The following is a 15,751-nucleotide window of genomic DNA, read 5'->3' as shown; positions in this document are numbered from 1 at the left end:
AACAAGTTAAAATGCCCCAAGAGAGTCTACATTATGAAGTATTATGGTGTTTAGTTATGTTTGATAAATTTAAATCAAGAAAGCTACATTCTTATGTCTACACTTTCTCTCTCTTTTCTCCTTTCTGTAGGAACTAGGAAGAGCACACAGGCAAAAACCTATGGTAAGTGTGAAATTGGTTCAAGTGACAATGTGAAGCTGGTTAGCATTCTTTAGATCAAACTAGCAAATTTCCCTATCTTCCATAGCTCAGAAATAACACTAGTATCCTGATATTTTGTCCAGGAAAATATTTTTCCTTGCTGTCTTAACCATGCTAATACTTTTTTAACTCTCACAGCCTCCAAAGCCAGAAGATCTAGCAGTCATCTGTTTCACCAGTGGAACAACAGGTACACCTCATTACATTGAATTTATTATTCTGTATGTGCAAAATTAATTCAGAAGCCCTTCTACTACTGGTTTTTGGTTTTTTTTCCCAAGATTTCCCCCTGCTGTTGCATGTTTTTGGCAAATAGTAGCTGGGGTAGTGTTATGATAAAGTTGCCTTGGATTTTTAATTTTTTTCCCCATTTATTAATGCTAAAATTCTAGTGTCCCCTGCCCCTCTACTACCACTGTCCACCCCGCAGCAGCCAGGGAGACAGAGGAGGTAGATTAGCTTGCCAAGAAGATCCTAAAAATGAGCTCTTTCCCTTTGCTGACATGAAGTTACAGCTTTATTTCTTGGGATCCTTTGGGGTGAGATGCAGGTGGGAAAGAGCAAGAGGTATCGATAAGCAGTCCTTTTTGAGGACAGGGGAAAGGGGTGTGGGAGATTTACACAACCAATAAGGGGAACTGAGGAGAACAAGATAAGGGAAAGAAACTTACAAGTCTACATTTTCAGGGGTACATTTTTTGGGTCATACCATTTTTCCTAACTGCATTACAACATATTAATACTGAGATGCAGTATTGGGGGATGAAGGTGTTATGTTTTTGGGCTTGGAAATAAATAATGAATTTGTGTTTAGATATTAAGGGCTCTGCATCAGACTTCAGACTATCAATTCTTCCATCAATTCTTTTTTTTACTTTATCAGCAAAGTTGTTCCATAGCTCTAAGCAACCTTGCTGTAAGACCAAAACAGACTGTCTAGATGCCACTTGCTTGACATTTGTGAAATTCATATCCACTAGCATGGAGCATAAGGAAAGAATACAGCAGCAAGCAACATCTTTTAAAACAGATGTGAGAACAGAAATTAATCTGAATTTGGTAGCTGCATCTTTGGGCTCCTTAAAAAGTTACAAGACTTCATCACAAACTGATTACTTAACTGTTGCCAGCTGTTCTTGACAGAATTTTAATTGATACACAAAGAAATGTATTAATATCAAAGAATGCTATCACATTAGTTTAACCTCTGCTACCTTAATTTCAAGGATCTAAATTTCACTGTTGAATCCTGATGTCTTTCTTCCTTAGGAAACCCTAAAGGAGCTATGCTCACTCATCAAAACATAGTCAGCAATGCTTCAGCTTTTGTGAAAGCTACAGAGGTAAACTGAAAAGATAATCATTGTATTCTTGCTTGGGGAGAAATAATCTCATGATCAAAACAAATACTGAAATCTCTAACTTTGGTCTTAAGCTTTACTAAGATCCAAGTGAAAAGGTAACTTGACAGCGCCCTGTGCCCACTAGTCAGAAGTCAGTGTTTACTGGTTATTCTGTCAGGGTCAAGAGCCCTACAGATTTCCAGTCTGTTCTGATGTAAGCAAAGTGATAAAATGATCCTGATGTGAATGTACATTACATTCTGCCATGGGCTTATAGTGTTTTTCATTAGTGCAAGGAGTACTGTTCTTAAATTAAACAACTCTCACAATTGGCTCATGTGAGGTACTTTTAATATCAACCTTAGGGTAAATGGGATAAACAAATTTACTAATCTAAGGTGAAAGTGCATTTTTTCAAACCAATAGTATTTTAATCTCTATTGCTCCCCTACCCTCCCAATATATGTAATGGAATTCTGTGATTTCTATCAGAATTTATTTCTCTTCAGAATTCTATGTATGACAAGTTGTAATAATCTAGTCACTGTACTCAATTCAAAAAGATTATTGTTTCTGCTGTGTGTCTTTAGTCATGCTAGTAAGTCATTGCTGGTAATCTTTTTAATGAAAGAAAGACAATGAAGCTTCATTACAAACAAAACTGAAGCAGGGGCTGTGCTCTAGAGTTCAGATGCTAGATTTTATAGTTGTGTTTAACTTGGGCAAAATAGAGACTCAATGAGAATTAAACCTTTGCTAACACTTCCAGAAATCCTTCACACCTTCCACTGATGATGTTCTGATATCATTCCTGCCCCTGGCTCATATGTTTGAGAGAATTGTTGAGGTAAGCATCTGTTTGTTGCACTAAATTATTGAGAAGCTTACTTTTCTTACAGAATGCATGCAGGTGAAATATGGTCTTCTTTCTTGACTCTTGCAAATGTGTGTGAAAGCTTGAAATAAGGCTCAGGAAAGCAGTGTCCCATAAACAGTACATAATGAACACTAGTCTACTGGTTTTCATGCCAAAATATAAACATTAACCTTAGAGCAAGGGGTAATAAGAAATGGGTTTACTAGAACATGAGGAAATTAGCACATGTACACTAGAAATTCCCTCCAATATAATTAGTGCATTATTAAAAATCCATGCCATTTTTTAGTCTTCAAACTATATAAATTTGTTTTATAAGGAGGTATCTTGTTTGCTTACACAAAACTAATTTGAAGTCACCATTGCTTTCAAGAAATTTCAGCGAAGAGGAAGGGATTTTGTTTCAGTGGAATTTTCTTCCAGGAAATGGAAGTGGCTTTTAAAGCCATTTCAATGACAAACTCAGAAGTTCTCTTGGATCACTTGTTTTACCATATAGCAAAATCTGAGGCTTAATTTTTAAGAACGAGAGGGCTGCGGTTGTATTAATGCTGGCAGTTTTGAAGACCTCTGGGCCAATTTTGGGTGCTATGCATTATTGAATGGATGCAATTCCCTTGTGCCTCTACAGTATGTAAGAAGTTCATGTATTAATTACTTCACTTATTGAAGTTGAATTAACACCTTTTCCTCAGGTGAGATTGCAAATACATATGTTGTATTTTAGAGGTTGAAGGTTTATAGAGGGAACATCCATGCAAGCATGAAAAGGCATATGAAGCCAGAAATTGTTCTATGACTTCCATGAGGAATCCTTATTTTCTGCTGAAAGTGTGTGTGTATATATATACACAAAAATGTATATATTCATATGTGTGTGTGTATATATATATGCTACAGAGATTTGGAATAGTACACAACTGAAGTCTACAGGTGCCCCTGGGCATTCAGTACTTTTTCTTCCTGGTCACCTTGACATCAGTTGTACCTTGGTGTCTGTTTTAACTCCCCTGTCTTGCACCAGAACATACCAGCTCTGTAGATGACAGCTCTGCTCTTGATTATTCAGTAGAAACAGGATAGGAACTTGGATTTTAAAAGAAACAATGAAAAGACTGTTTGGATTGCAGTATTGCTCTGCTGGTTGAGGCCTGTACAAAATAAGTGGTGTAGCTGCCTGCATAAGAAAATTAACCAAGACATTACTGGTAGAAAGGAGGAAAGATTTCTTGCTGTTTGGGGTGGATATGAACACAGGCTTTGTGAAAACCAGTCTTTTCAGTTCTGTTTTAAAGTTGATGTTTCCTTGGATTTAGCATCATATGGAAGTTAGAGGGTCAATGAACTTGACTTGACAAACATGTTCCCACTTAGTAAAGGCAGTTGCTGCTCCATATGGACTGATATATTTGCTGCTTTTAGCAGATGGTGGATGGGGAAAATGACACTTTAGCATGTCTCAAGCAGCAAATAAGAGGATGGATAGTAGGGAGTGAAGGGGTAGGTGTTAGAGGAAGCAGAATAAACAAAAGCAGGTAGGCATAAACACAAGTAGAAGAGAAATGTTAAGAAGTAAGAAAAAAATAGGAAAATAGAGGGGGGTGTAAGGTCGGTGGTGAAGCTTCTAGACAGAAAATATACAACACAACAGGATTAAGTCTGCCTAACTTTTTGTCTGAAGTGATGCAGAAATAAGCTCTGGCTCTTATAGAATCTTCTAAATAGCATTTTGATCACTTAAGAACCTCTGCTCACATCAGTCCTGTGAAATGAGAAGGAAAACCAGAGTGCAAGGAAGGGAAATGAGGTAGCACAAGACAGAAATCCTCACTGGCCTAGTAAATAGCATGTGCTGACTATAAACACAGAATTTCTAGGTATTAAGCAGGGGAAAAACAAGTCTAATATTTTTAAATAAGCTTGCCAAATATTTCAAATGGAAAAGTTCTCTTTTCATGTCTTTCGCTACCTCTTGACTCAGTGGCATTGCCTTATTTGACCAACTGCCCCTTTTTTGGATCAAGACTTTTAGTCTAAGCTTGAAAGTCTGGTTTGTGTACACCAGATGTGTCTTGCTACTTAGTCTTTTTAGTGCCATCTCAAGACTGTAAGAATGCTGCAAAACTAGTCCAGAAGTTGAGAGGATTTAAGGCTGATCTACACTGCATAGGACTGTCATACATACAGAGCTGGAACACATTGTACCTTCTGCGTTTTCAGAGTGCTTACTTTTTTTCTAACAGTGTGTGGTTCTGTGCCATGGAGCCCGGATAGGATTTTTTCAAGGGGATATCAGACTACTCATGGATGATCTAAAAACACTTCAGCCAACTGTATTTCCTGTAGTACCAAGACTGTTGAACAGAATGTTTGACAAGGTAAGTCTACAGTCATGACTGCAGACTTTTAAGAGACCCCATAAAGTTTGTGCTGCCAGAGTAGGAGTAACTACTGTGACCTGGGATATCAAATTGGCATGCTAACAAATGTGTGTATTGCTTTCTAAAAGAGAGCTTAAAGTACTGGGAATAGTACTGGTTGCATTAAAACACTTTCAGGCAGCAAATGCCAGTGTTGAAAAGACTGACTAGGGGACTTGATTCTCTCTGTCTTGATTAATGACTTAGTGTTTTGCTCTGAGCAAGTTATTTAAGTCTAGTCTACAACACGAAAATGAGGCTTGGCATCTGCATGCCACGCTTTTAGCATCTGACTCATAGAGTGGAATTTGCAAAGCAAGGTCAGGTGTTTGCCTGTGTTAGCATGGACACATACAAATTTCCTACATGGCTGCCAGTGTGCCCTAGCTGGAAGAACTGTAAACCAGCCAATTAGGAGTGCTGCAGAGAAGGTGTGTCTGTAGCCCCACTCTTCTGTGTGTGCTGCTTGCCTGCTCAGGGTCATCTGAGATGGGAATTTGGAAGTAGATTCTTTCTTGAACTTCTTATTTTAACTGGCCTTTTGTGTATATGGGTGACTCCTTTTAGGATACAGCCAGGGGAGCTAAAGGATATAATAAATTCTATGACTGCTAAAGAAGTGGCAGAGCTGTCTATGCTGTCTTAGCCAGGACATTTCTCTGACCATGAGGCTAGAGGAACACCAAGTAACACAAGGTCCTGTTTGGCTCAATAACAAATAGTGCAGCTGGAATCCATCTGAAGGGGAAGAAAACCTGAGACCAGCTTTTAGTACTTAAAATGTAGCTCCTTATTCTGCTCACACATTCTCTGCTGGAGTTTGAGAAGCAAAGTTAAGGCTTGGGACTTGTTCTCATGATTTCCTCTTGCTTGTTTAGTCTGGTGCCCTGAACTGTAGCGTATGAACCCAGCAAGCTGGGGAATTGGCATGGCAGGGAGGCATAATGCTGAGTCTTCCTCTTTCCAAATGAATATACTAATGTGTGGGTTGCTGTTGAGTCTGCTCTCTGGCTTCCTGAGAACAACTAGAAGGAGCCTTTGAAAATTGATCTAAAGTGCAAATTTGTATATGCAAGACAGAACTCCAATTGGTGTTTCTGAAGTGACCTGCAGCTCCTCACAACACCCTGTGCTACATTATGTATTATGATAGCGTTCTTTTCAGAAAATGCTGAGGATTATGCTCAATTTGAATTTTGATGATACTAGAATAGAGAAGTAAACCATCCATTTTGATTCGTACATTTTAATGAAGAAATTACGCATTGAAAGAACATCACACAGTTTGATGGATATCAAGAGTTAGTTAAGTGCTGATTTCAACTCCTGAACTGAGGTCAGAATAAAAATGCACAAGTATTTCTTACTAAAATTAGAATGCCTATCGATAAAGGTTGTTTTAATTTATTTGGTTTTCACTGGTTTCTATGCATGCATACGTAAGAAAAAGGGAATGGTAGTCTATGAGGATTCTAACCATAGTTCATCTTTCTTAATAGATTTTTGGGCAGGCAGATACTTCATTAAAGAGGTGGCTGCTGGATTTTGCTTCCAAGAGGAAAGAAGCAGAACTCAGAAGTGGTATTGTTAGAAATAACAGTTTCTGGGATAAAGTCATCTTCCGTAAAATACAGGTATGCTTGAAAACCTTGTAGTTGAACTTTGAAGTTGTTGAATTTCATACGAATAGTTATAATCTGGTATGGCTTTTTCACTGAATTAAGACTACCTGGCTACTCAGAGCAAAAATCAGAGCTGTCTTTCTATTTCCAAGCTGATTTTTTTCAATTCCTTTAGTTCTCATAGTATCAGCTAACTATTAAGGAAGTCACTCTGAAACAGTTTGGTGCTTCCTTCTTACCACTTTGAAAGCAAACATTGTCCTTCTGAAGGAAGAATGCTAAGTATGAGACAGCAGCACCTGTAGCCCCCACTGTCTTCTCCTGGTTGGTCACTAGTAAGTCATGCCTGCTATTATATCTGACACTCACTTGCTATGGCCTTAACCTTGGCTGTACAACATGCCCATGTGGCCGCTTTTTATAGCGTTCAGGATGTATGAGAAACTGATACAAGGCAGTTAAAAATAAAGCCATCACTGTAAGGCTATGGCTTAAGCTCTTTTTTGCAGAGTTTGCATTGCAGTGACACCATGTGCAGATACTGTATGTTTGAGATTCTGTATCTTCCAGCCATTAATGAGACTAAAAACACTGCAAGAAAGACACCTTGCCATAGCAGACTAAACTTCTATTCTTAAACATGTGTGGGTGGCACTGTATGTGAGCAGCGGCTAAGGGTGTCATAGAAGATGATTCTGGAAATTTTTCTAGAATGCTTTTGGTGTCCACAGTATCTTGTGTCTGTTGTAGGCAAGTTTGGGAGGAAGAGTGAAGCTGATGGTTACAGGAGCAGCACCTGTGTCTGCAAGTGTACTGACCTTCCTGAGAGCAGCTCTTGGCTGTCAGGTGAGTTGCCTGGCCTTAGTCCTAAACCATAAATATTTTAGCACCTGGCTCCAGCTTTGTTAGAGCTTTTCTAGGAGTCCGATTATATGGATAACTCTTCCTAGTATTCTTGGAGACTATACAAGTGCATGCTCTTTTCCTGAGTTTCTCTCAGTCCCCTGAAATTTCCATATTCATCCCAAAGTCTTAACTGGAGCAACCTGCTGACCTGTCTTAGAGGAAAGGTTTTTGTTTTTTGTTTTTGTGGGCTGCAGTAAGCAATAAATTACCTACTTTATTTAAGTTTCTGAAGTTTGCCTTGCTTACATAAGTATTTGTAACTACTGTAGAAAATTTAATAATCAATGTGGTAATATTGAGGTGTTACTGTTTTGAAGATGAGTCTGGGATGAATGCACACATTGCATTTATCTTCAGAGCCTCTTCAAAGTATGTGCTTTTGGAGGTAAAATTTGAACAAGAATGGCATAGAATAGAACAAATGTGTTGAAATTAAATAAATTTCAAGGATAGAAAACTAATACTGTAAAATATCAGGCTTCTGTAATTTCTTGAAGTTTTCAGTAGTGTGCTGGTGTAACAATGTATTTTGCACAGAAAAGGGAAGCCTGTCTTGTGTATAGCAATCACAGAGCTGTGATGAGGCATAGGGATTCCATTTCTGGCTGTCTCAGACAAACCTATTTTTAAATTATGTGAATGGAGTCACTGCTAGTGCTATGGTTCTTCATTTCTTTCTTGCTTCCTCTGCTGTTTTCTGTTTTGATCTAAATAGGTGTCACATGCTGTGTGAAACTGAGTGAAACTTTTGAGTAAATATTGGAACTGAGGGTGAATATTAGCACTTAAAATTGCATATTGTGATAAAACTAATATTTCAAGTTTTTTTTAGAAGGTGCTGCTGAAAGTTTTACTAACTCAAATTTAAACAATTAGAAGAAACAAAATAGTAATTGCATTTTAATGAAGAAACTTTGTGTTGAAAAGTAGTGGTCTTAGAATATATTTTGATTTCACCTTCTAGTTCTATGAAGGTTATGGACAGACTGAATGCACAGCTGGATGCTCCCTGTCATTGCCTGGTGACTGGACAGCAGGTATGATATTCAGCTGTCTACTGGTCAGTTAAATTTTAGGATTACTGAAATTTTTAGAGGTCCCCAATTACATTACTTAATCTTCAGTAATGCCTATCACAAAGGATAAGGGATCCCTTGATGTTTCTACCCCTAAATAGCTATGTATGTTCAGTAATTCAAACTTCTAATAGGATTTGTTCTTGTAAGCTGAAGTAGCTTTAGAAGGGAGGTCATAGTATTAACCTTTGTAGTTTCAAGCAAACATGAATTTTCTGTGTAGTGCTGGAAATACAAATGGCATCTTTTGGTGGTGGAATCTAGAGTCTGCACTTCCCTCAGCTGTTAGCTCCCTAAATGAAGAGATGCTCCCTAAATGAAATAATCTTGCTAATAGAAACTATAGTGGCACTTCAGCTACTTAATATGTCTGTAGAGTGAGGATCCTTATTGTAAGAAAAATCAAGCCTGAGTACATGGTTCAGCTTGTAACATTCTTAGGATAGCTGAGTCCTGGCAAATTTAAGCTACCTGAAATAAGTTTTCCATCTTTCTTCAGTGTGTAAACTGAAGATTTTTTTTCAGAATCTGACTAAAAAGCATCAGGCTATTGAAATTTTACTCTATTTAATAGGTCATGTTGGAGCACCGATGCCATGCAATATCATCAAGCTTGTTGATGTACAAGAAATGAATTACTTGGCTGCCAAAGGAGAGGGTGAGGTAAGTAATTTCAGAAAGTCAATATGCGCCTCTTGGAAATTTTGGAAATTTTTTTTTTTTTTTGTTCCTGAAATAACTGAGTTTTGTAGAAGTGCTAAACATGGCCTGCTGCCTAAAACCTAAGATGCCTGCATGCAATACCAGTTAATGTTCACAGAAGCAAATCAGGAAATACGTGGGAGGGGAGAGAAAAGAGTTTGTGGTAATCTGTTATTCCACAGGTTAACACATGGTTATGTGACCGTACATAAGGTTGTATGATCAAGGCAACATCTTCCAGCTGTGGAATAGCTGGGAAGTGTGGCCACCTACCTCATACTTCAGCTACCCTTCAGCAGAATGCTGGCAGAGGGCTTCCCTCACACTCCACTGCCAAGGGCCAGAGAACAGATGATGCCTATAGCCAGTTACCTAGCTTGTGATGTGTGAGATGAGGTAATTTAAAGTGTCTGGAAACTTCTAAGAGAAATTGAGATCAAGTGCCATGAAGGTTGCTGATAATTTGTGATACCTGCCTGCACATTTTTCTGAACTTTTTATGCAGTCTGCACAAATAGAACATGTATGTTTTATAAAGTGCCTTTTGAGGGCTCAGCTTTATATGTGATGCTATATGCTTTCTTTTAAAGTAGCTTTTCAAAGTAAAGTATAAACAGTTTTAACTTTGTATGTACTTCAAACAGGTGTTCATATAGTAATTTATTTTCCCCAAGCTTCAAAAGCAGATTAACTGTGGTGTCTTTAATATGCTTTCAAGAGGCTGTGGGGGCAGCTGAGGGAGTGAAAATTTAAAGCTAGTTTAAACAAGTAACTAATTTGTAGCTACAAAGGATTTATAATCTTTATTTGTTTTGGTTGTAATTTCTATGAGACTAGAGACAAATCATTTGCTTTAACTCCCAGAAATACTCAAGGATTTACTTAGTCTTGGTGGTGGGAAACTGATTGCAAGTGAAGAACAATGTCAAAATTCTAATGTCTTGTGTATAATTCCATATTTAGTCTTCATCAGCAATTTTTGCTTCACTTTCAGTACATTCTTAAAGCTTGGTCTGCTAGAGAAGCTGAGTATAAATTCTTATAAGAAATAGTTAAATAGTTTAAAAAACCCTCCTAAAAGTGTTTTGCTTGCACTTAATGTGAGTTTGCTGCATTAGGAGTTACTTTAGACTTGAATAGAAGTTGTAGCCCCTTAATATATCAGGTGCTATCTTAGTCTTTCAGGCCTAACTTCCTCAGTATAAACTATTCTAAATATAACAGAGTATTGTAACTTGCTTCAAAAAGTCCATGGCCATGGAATTGGCTCTTTATCTATTTGCCTAAAATAAATATTCTTATTTTCTGCTTTTCATCTGGTTTAAATATTTCTAGTCCCCTTCTCTGAGAGTAACCTTGCAATATTCCCTGCTCTGTCAGCCTTGCTTTCCACTTTTGCCAGTCAAGAAGAATAAATTTGTGAATAGAATTATATATGAGCATATGCAGATGAGGTCTTGTGCCAGCTAGCAGGATACAGATAAATGGTTGGCTGTCTCTACTGGGAAAAGCTGTCATCTACTGCCTTCCTGTGATCTTAGGAGCTGTGAAAAATTAACATTTGACTGGTCAGTCTTTGACTTGACTGGGACATGTAGAGTTCTCTTTTATTCATATCCTTCCAGACAAGGTCTGTTTTAGAACAGAAATGGCTTGCTTTGTAAAATATTACTTTGGTTTGGTCCCAAGTTTGGTACTTTTTCCATAAGGTCCTCAGAACCCTCACTTGTATTCTGATCTCCCTCCTATTGACATCTCATGTTCATTGTATTGCAGTTCACCAGCACGCTGGATAGGCACTAAAAGATTTTCAAGAATCAATTGCTGAACTAGTAATTCCTTCTAGCCTAACTTTTGGACAACAAAAGTGCTATTTGCTTGATACACAACTTTTTTTTCTCCACCAATTTTAGCACAATGCCCCTGCTGTTTACCAAAGCTGAAATGAATGTATTGCCAGGCTGAGAGGTAGTATTTGTTGATCTAGCAGAACTTTTTCACATAAAGAAATAAAACCAAATTTTTTGATAGGTTCCAATTATTCAACTAGTGGGTAGGGACACTGCTTCTAGACTGGAAGAGAACAGATCCTTCCAATTGCTTCTTATTATATTTCATACCAATGGAAAACTTTAGGTCTCCAAAAACCATGAGTAGAAGTTCTTGTACAAACACAAACTTCCTCTTGACTTTTTTAATGGGGGTTGAGAACTATTGGAGAAAGCATTTGTTGATAGTAGTGACTGCTAACTTTCCTTCACTGTAGCATATATTAACAGATGGCTCTTTTCAGGTGTGTATTAAAGGGCTAAATGTATTTCGTGGCTATTTGAAAGATCCAGAAAAAACAGCAGAGGCTCTGGACAAAGATGGCTGGCTTCACACAGGAGATATTGGGAAATGGCTACCAGTAAGTTAACTTACATTGCTGGAATGATGCTTTTATAGTTATTAGCAGAAATTTGATAAATATATTAGAAAACACTTGGCATTGAACAGAATTAGTTAGGTGAAAGACAAGAATTTGTGGATAATCACTGTTGTAGCTGAATCTGTGTGTCTGGGCCTAAAAAAGTATTGACAGTGCCATTCCTGAGGCTTTCCCCAGTTTAGATTAGATGGAAACATAACCTGTTTTCTTCTAACATTAGTTTGACAGTTCTCTGGCTCTAACATAGTTTTACTGTGCCAGTGTGGCATGCCTAAGGTGTGTAGATTTGGTTTTGTACTTGAAGTGTCTCCTCTGAGTGAAAGTTATTACTGTCAACAGAATGGTACATTGAAGATCATTGACCGGAAAAAACACATATTTAAACTAGCCCAGGGAGAGTACATAGCACCAGAGAAAATAGAGAATGTGTATCTGAGATGTGAAGCTGTTGCACAGGTGTTTGTCCATGGAGAGAGCTTGCAGGTAAGCATTTTTCAGGTAATTTTAAAAATTAATGCAAAAGGAGACTGCAGAAAAGCCTTCCTTTCTTGTTTTCCCCATGCTTTGGGACTGAAATTTAAATTTGTCCCATAAACTTTTATAATTACGCATTTTAGTTCTGATTGGATTCCAGCAGTCAAGTAGCATATTTCTGGATTTAGTTTTACACCAGGTAGTGGAGCTGAACTAATCTGCATATTAATGACTGTATATAAATTGCTAACAGTGTCCCCTGGGAAAATCCCAAAAAACTAACAAAAACAGAAAAACCCCCGCACACCAAGAAAGAACCTGAATACCTTGGGGGTTTTGTAAAGAGAAATGTGGGTCTTAATTCTTTCAGTTCTGTTCTAAATGTGCTTCCTGTGTTCAGGTAGCAGAAAGCTGCTGACTTTACATCAGGATCAGAAATGCTCCCCAAAGAAATGTGTAGGAACTAAAGTGTTGACCTAGGAATTTTTGTCAAGCTTTTTTCTTTTTTTTAGGCCTTCTTAGTAGCTGTTGTGGTGCCCGATCCTGATACCCTGCACAACTGGGCCAAGAAGAAGGGATTTGAAGGCTCCTATAAAGAGCTATGCAGAAACAAGGCAAGACATATCTAATTGAACAGTTAGCTGTTCTGCATCAACTTTTTCGAGTTGCTCCTTATGCAAGCATGAAGCTGTACAATGTATTTCTGTACCCACAGGATGTGAAAAAATACATTCTGGAAGACATGGTGAGGATTGGGAAAGAATCTGGTTTGAAGTCATTTGAACAGGTATGATGCTTGTGAGAACCAAATACCTAATTCTTTAAACTTCTCAACACTAATATTATCTGATTCTTCAGAAACTGCTTTTAATTTGTGTCTGGAAAACTTCTCAAGCAATGGGCTTTGTTATGATGTCTGGGCAAGTTTTTAATAGTCTTGTCTATTTCAAGGAATACAGTTTAGCTAATACCTTTTTATTTTCCAGGTGAAAGACATTGTCCTGCACACTGAAATGTTTTCTGTTGAAAACGGCCTGTTGACACCAACACTGAAGGCGAAGAGACCAGAACTGCGAAAATGCTTCCAGTCACAGATAGATGAACTCTATGCTAATGCCAAAATGTAACTGCAAATGGAATGAGGAAAGTCGCACATGTCTGTCTACTGTTGGCCTTCATATCTGTATTTTGACTACAGCAAAAATAGGGAAGGAAACTGTGCAATCATTAACTTGTACAAAAATGGGTACTTGCCATAGGAACATTGAAGAAATGGAACACTGCCTTACTGTCAAGTCGTGTTGCATACTGTTTTTATGGTGACCTACAATTTCCAAAAAGAGCCTTAACTATAAATGGTAACTATATGTAAGTTATTTAATATTTCCTTGGTTGAAAATGGGACTCACCTTCACCAAGGAGCTAAGGTTTTATTGCCAGCATGTTTGCTGTCTGCAGTGTGTTTTGCAGTTGTCAATTCCACAAAGGATTTGGCAGCTTTGAAAATGCCTCTAAGTATCTTGCATCCTCAGAAAAATTACTTAATCTGTTCAAAAAAACCCACCACCCAACCACGAAAAAACCCAAACCCTTACAGTTTGCATAGCTGGTATCACATATTTTGTTAGTCCCAGTATTAACTGGGGCAAGGCATCTGAGCTGTATCTCCCTTCTACATCTGCAGCTGGTTATGGGATGTACTTCTATAAGGTAGAAGTCAGCACTCCACACAAAGAAGACTGATGAGTAGAAGTTCCTCAAAGTCTGCATATGGTGGTCCTGCACTGTGTGGATGCAGTTCATTCAGCAAGTATAGCTTTTGCTACATTAGCATGATTCAGGAGTGGCACCAGCCCTGTAACTCTGTCAAGAACACTAGAGACCTAAAAACCAAATCAGGAGGTTGGGCTATGCTAACAGTCAGGGTAAACACTGCACCTGTACCAGACACTTGTTTCCCTGTAATGAACTTGTATTTAAAATGCATTTTATAAAAATCTGCCAGGCCCTCTGTAAGTGGAAGAGCTTCTGACATAACCTCTGTTTGTGCTTTATGTATGAGCCACTGAGTACTCTTCACCGAATAACAAAATAGGTCAGGTAGAATGTTTTTGCCTGATGCTTTGCAGCAATTGGAACTATTTATACATGCCAACAGAACTGTGTGTTGGCCCAGGATAGACATTTGTTCAGGGATAAAAACCTAATTCCCAGATAAATTGCAAAATAATAACTAGTTATCTTTTGTTTGAAAAATCAGCAGAAATAAGCCTTATTACAGCATCAATCTTTTGCTATCCTTAACAGAGTTGTTTTTGCATTAACATTCATTGCTGTTTTTTGAAAACGTGGATCTATGTAAAATACAAGCACAACAAGGTTTGCACTAAGATTTGTGTGATTGTAATGCACTACTCTGTAGCATAATTTCATGTGTATGCAATTCAGGTACACAAATCCAAGTCAACTGTTAGAGCAGTAGTTTGTTACATTGAAATTCAAATGTTTGCTTAGTGTTGGCTATTTCTATGTTTTTTAAAACCAAAACAATTTTCAAAACCAATGAAGGAAACCAAAATAAATATTTCTTCATTTCAAGGGTGTGATGTGTTTGTTTATCAAGAAAAATGCTGCTGGATAACAAGCCCGGGTGTAATATTCTAATTGGCAACCTGTAAAACTCTGCTGTTACAGACATACTAAATACAGTACAAGGCTGGTTGTTTACGCTTTTACTTTTGGAAAGTGTCTTTTTATGTTTAAGGTGTTGGTCAATATTTGTTAGAAAAGGATGCTGTTGTATGTAACTTGCTCTTTCAGCACACTACAAAGATGCAAATCTTTAAATTTTTTTTTGCCTTTTTCCTGACACTTATGTTCTTACTATCATCTCAAATGACTTAATTGAAATGTAGTTTTCTGGAACTCTACCTGTGTGGTAGTGGGTTTCCTTATTCCATGTATTTATTAAATCCAAACATCCCTGGGGTACAGCTGGGGAGATTTCAGGGATAGAGTTACCAAACCAGGGTAGAGAAAGTACCACCACCCAGACAATATTTAAAGTTCCATGTGAATACAGATGTCAGTGCAAGATCCTAAGCAAACTTCTGTTCCTAGTCACTGTAGAGTTTCCCCTCTTAAGTAATTTTGTATGTTCCTTTATTCCATACTGAAGGAAACCTAAACCAAATTTGTCACTTAATTAAGTAACACACTCAAATCAGTGTGTGTATGCTGCTTGGAAAGGCAGGGAAGTGTCACTATGTCGCATACTGGAGAGAGAGCTGAGAGATGGATGAGAACTGGATCTAAGGTTTATGTTCTTAACAACATTCTATTTGAGAAACCTTTCTGGAGAAGCCATCTATCACTACAGAAACAAATTTGTTTGTCTTATTTGTGGCTTGGGGCTGGCTGCTATAGCCAGCAAAATAGTCTAAAAAAGAACTTACCACCTCTTAAGCCTGAAGTGATTATTTCACTGTTTTAGTATATTTTTCTGGCTAAAGCCAGAGACTATCACCACCACCAGTGTATAAAGAAGTGTGGTATCAAAAGGGCCCCTCAAGCTGACAAGACTTGACAAATTGCTGAATCTCCTCTAACAATTTAATTACCAGAGATGAAATGTAAAGTTTTCGAGCTAATGAGCTTACTTCTTGTGTTTGTTTGTTTGGTACGCTCTTAAAGCAAGT

The 15,751-nt window shown here is 37.8% G+C and overlaps 1 protein-coding gene across 3 annotated transcripts in view; it reads left to right on the top strand.

Moving 5' to 3' along the window:
• ACSL1 (acyl-CoA synthetase long chain family member 1) overlaps positions 1–14,651 on the top strand; it is a 38,388-nt gene extending 23,737 nt beyond the window's left edge. For all 3 annotated transcript variants that reach the window (XM_058838128.1, XM_058838130.1, XM_058838129.1), the window contains exons 8-21: positions 131–163; positions 341–392; positions 1,472–1,545; positions 2,315–2,392; positions 4,666–4,800; positions 6,342–6,476; positions 7,215–7,310; positions 8,335–8,407; positions 9,021–9,109; positions 11,442–11,558; positions 11,919–12,062; positions 12,566–12,667; positions 12,769–12,840; positions 13,040–14,651. In XM_058838128.1, coding sequence (XP_058694111.1) covers positions 131–163; positions 341–392; positions 1,472–1,545; positions 2,315–2,392; positions 4,666–4,800; positions 6,342–6,476; positions 7,215–7,310; positions 8,335–8,407; positions 9,021–9,109; positions 11,442–11,558; positions 11,919–12,062; positions 12,566–12,667; positions 12,769–12,840; positions 13,040–13,180 — 1,341 coding nt within the window. In that variant the 3' untranslated portion in view covers positions 13,181–14,651. The remainder of the gene's footprint in view (positions 1–130; positions 164–340; positions 393–1,471; positions 1,546–2,314; positions 2,393–4,665; positions 4,801–6,341; positions 6,477–7,214; positions 7,311–8,334; positions 8,408–9,020; positions 9,110–11,441; positions 11,559–11,918; positions 12,063–12,565; positions 12,668–12,768; positions 12,841–13,039) is intronic.
• Positions 14,652–15,751: the final 1,100 nt, after the last annotated feature.

The sequence above is a fragment of the Poecile atricapillus genome, chromosome 4 (assembly GCF_030490865.1).
Source record: "Poecile atricapillus isolate bPoeAtr1 chromosome 4, bPoeAtr1.hap1, whole genome shotgun sequence".
NCBI lineage: Eukaryota > Metazoa > Chordata > Aves > Passeriformes > Paridae > Poecile > Poecile atricapillus.
Note: the sequence above shows the minus strand (reverse complement) of the source record. Positions and strands in the feature narration are given on the sequence as shown.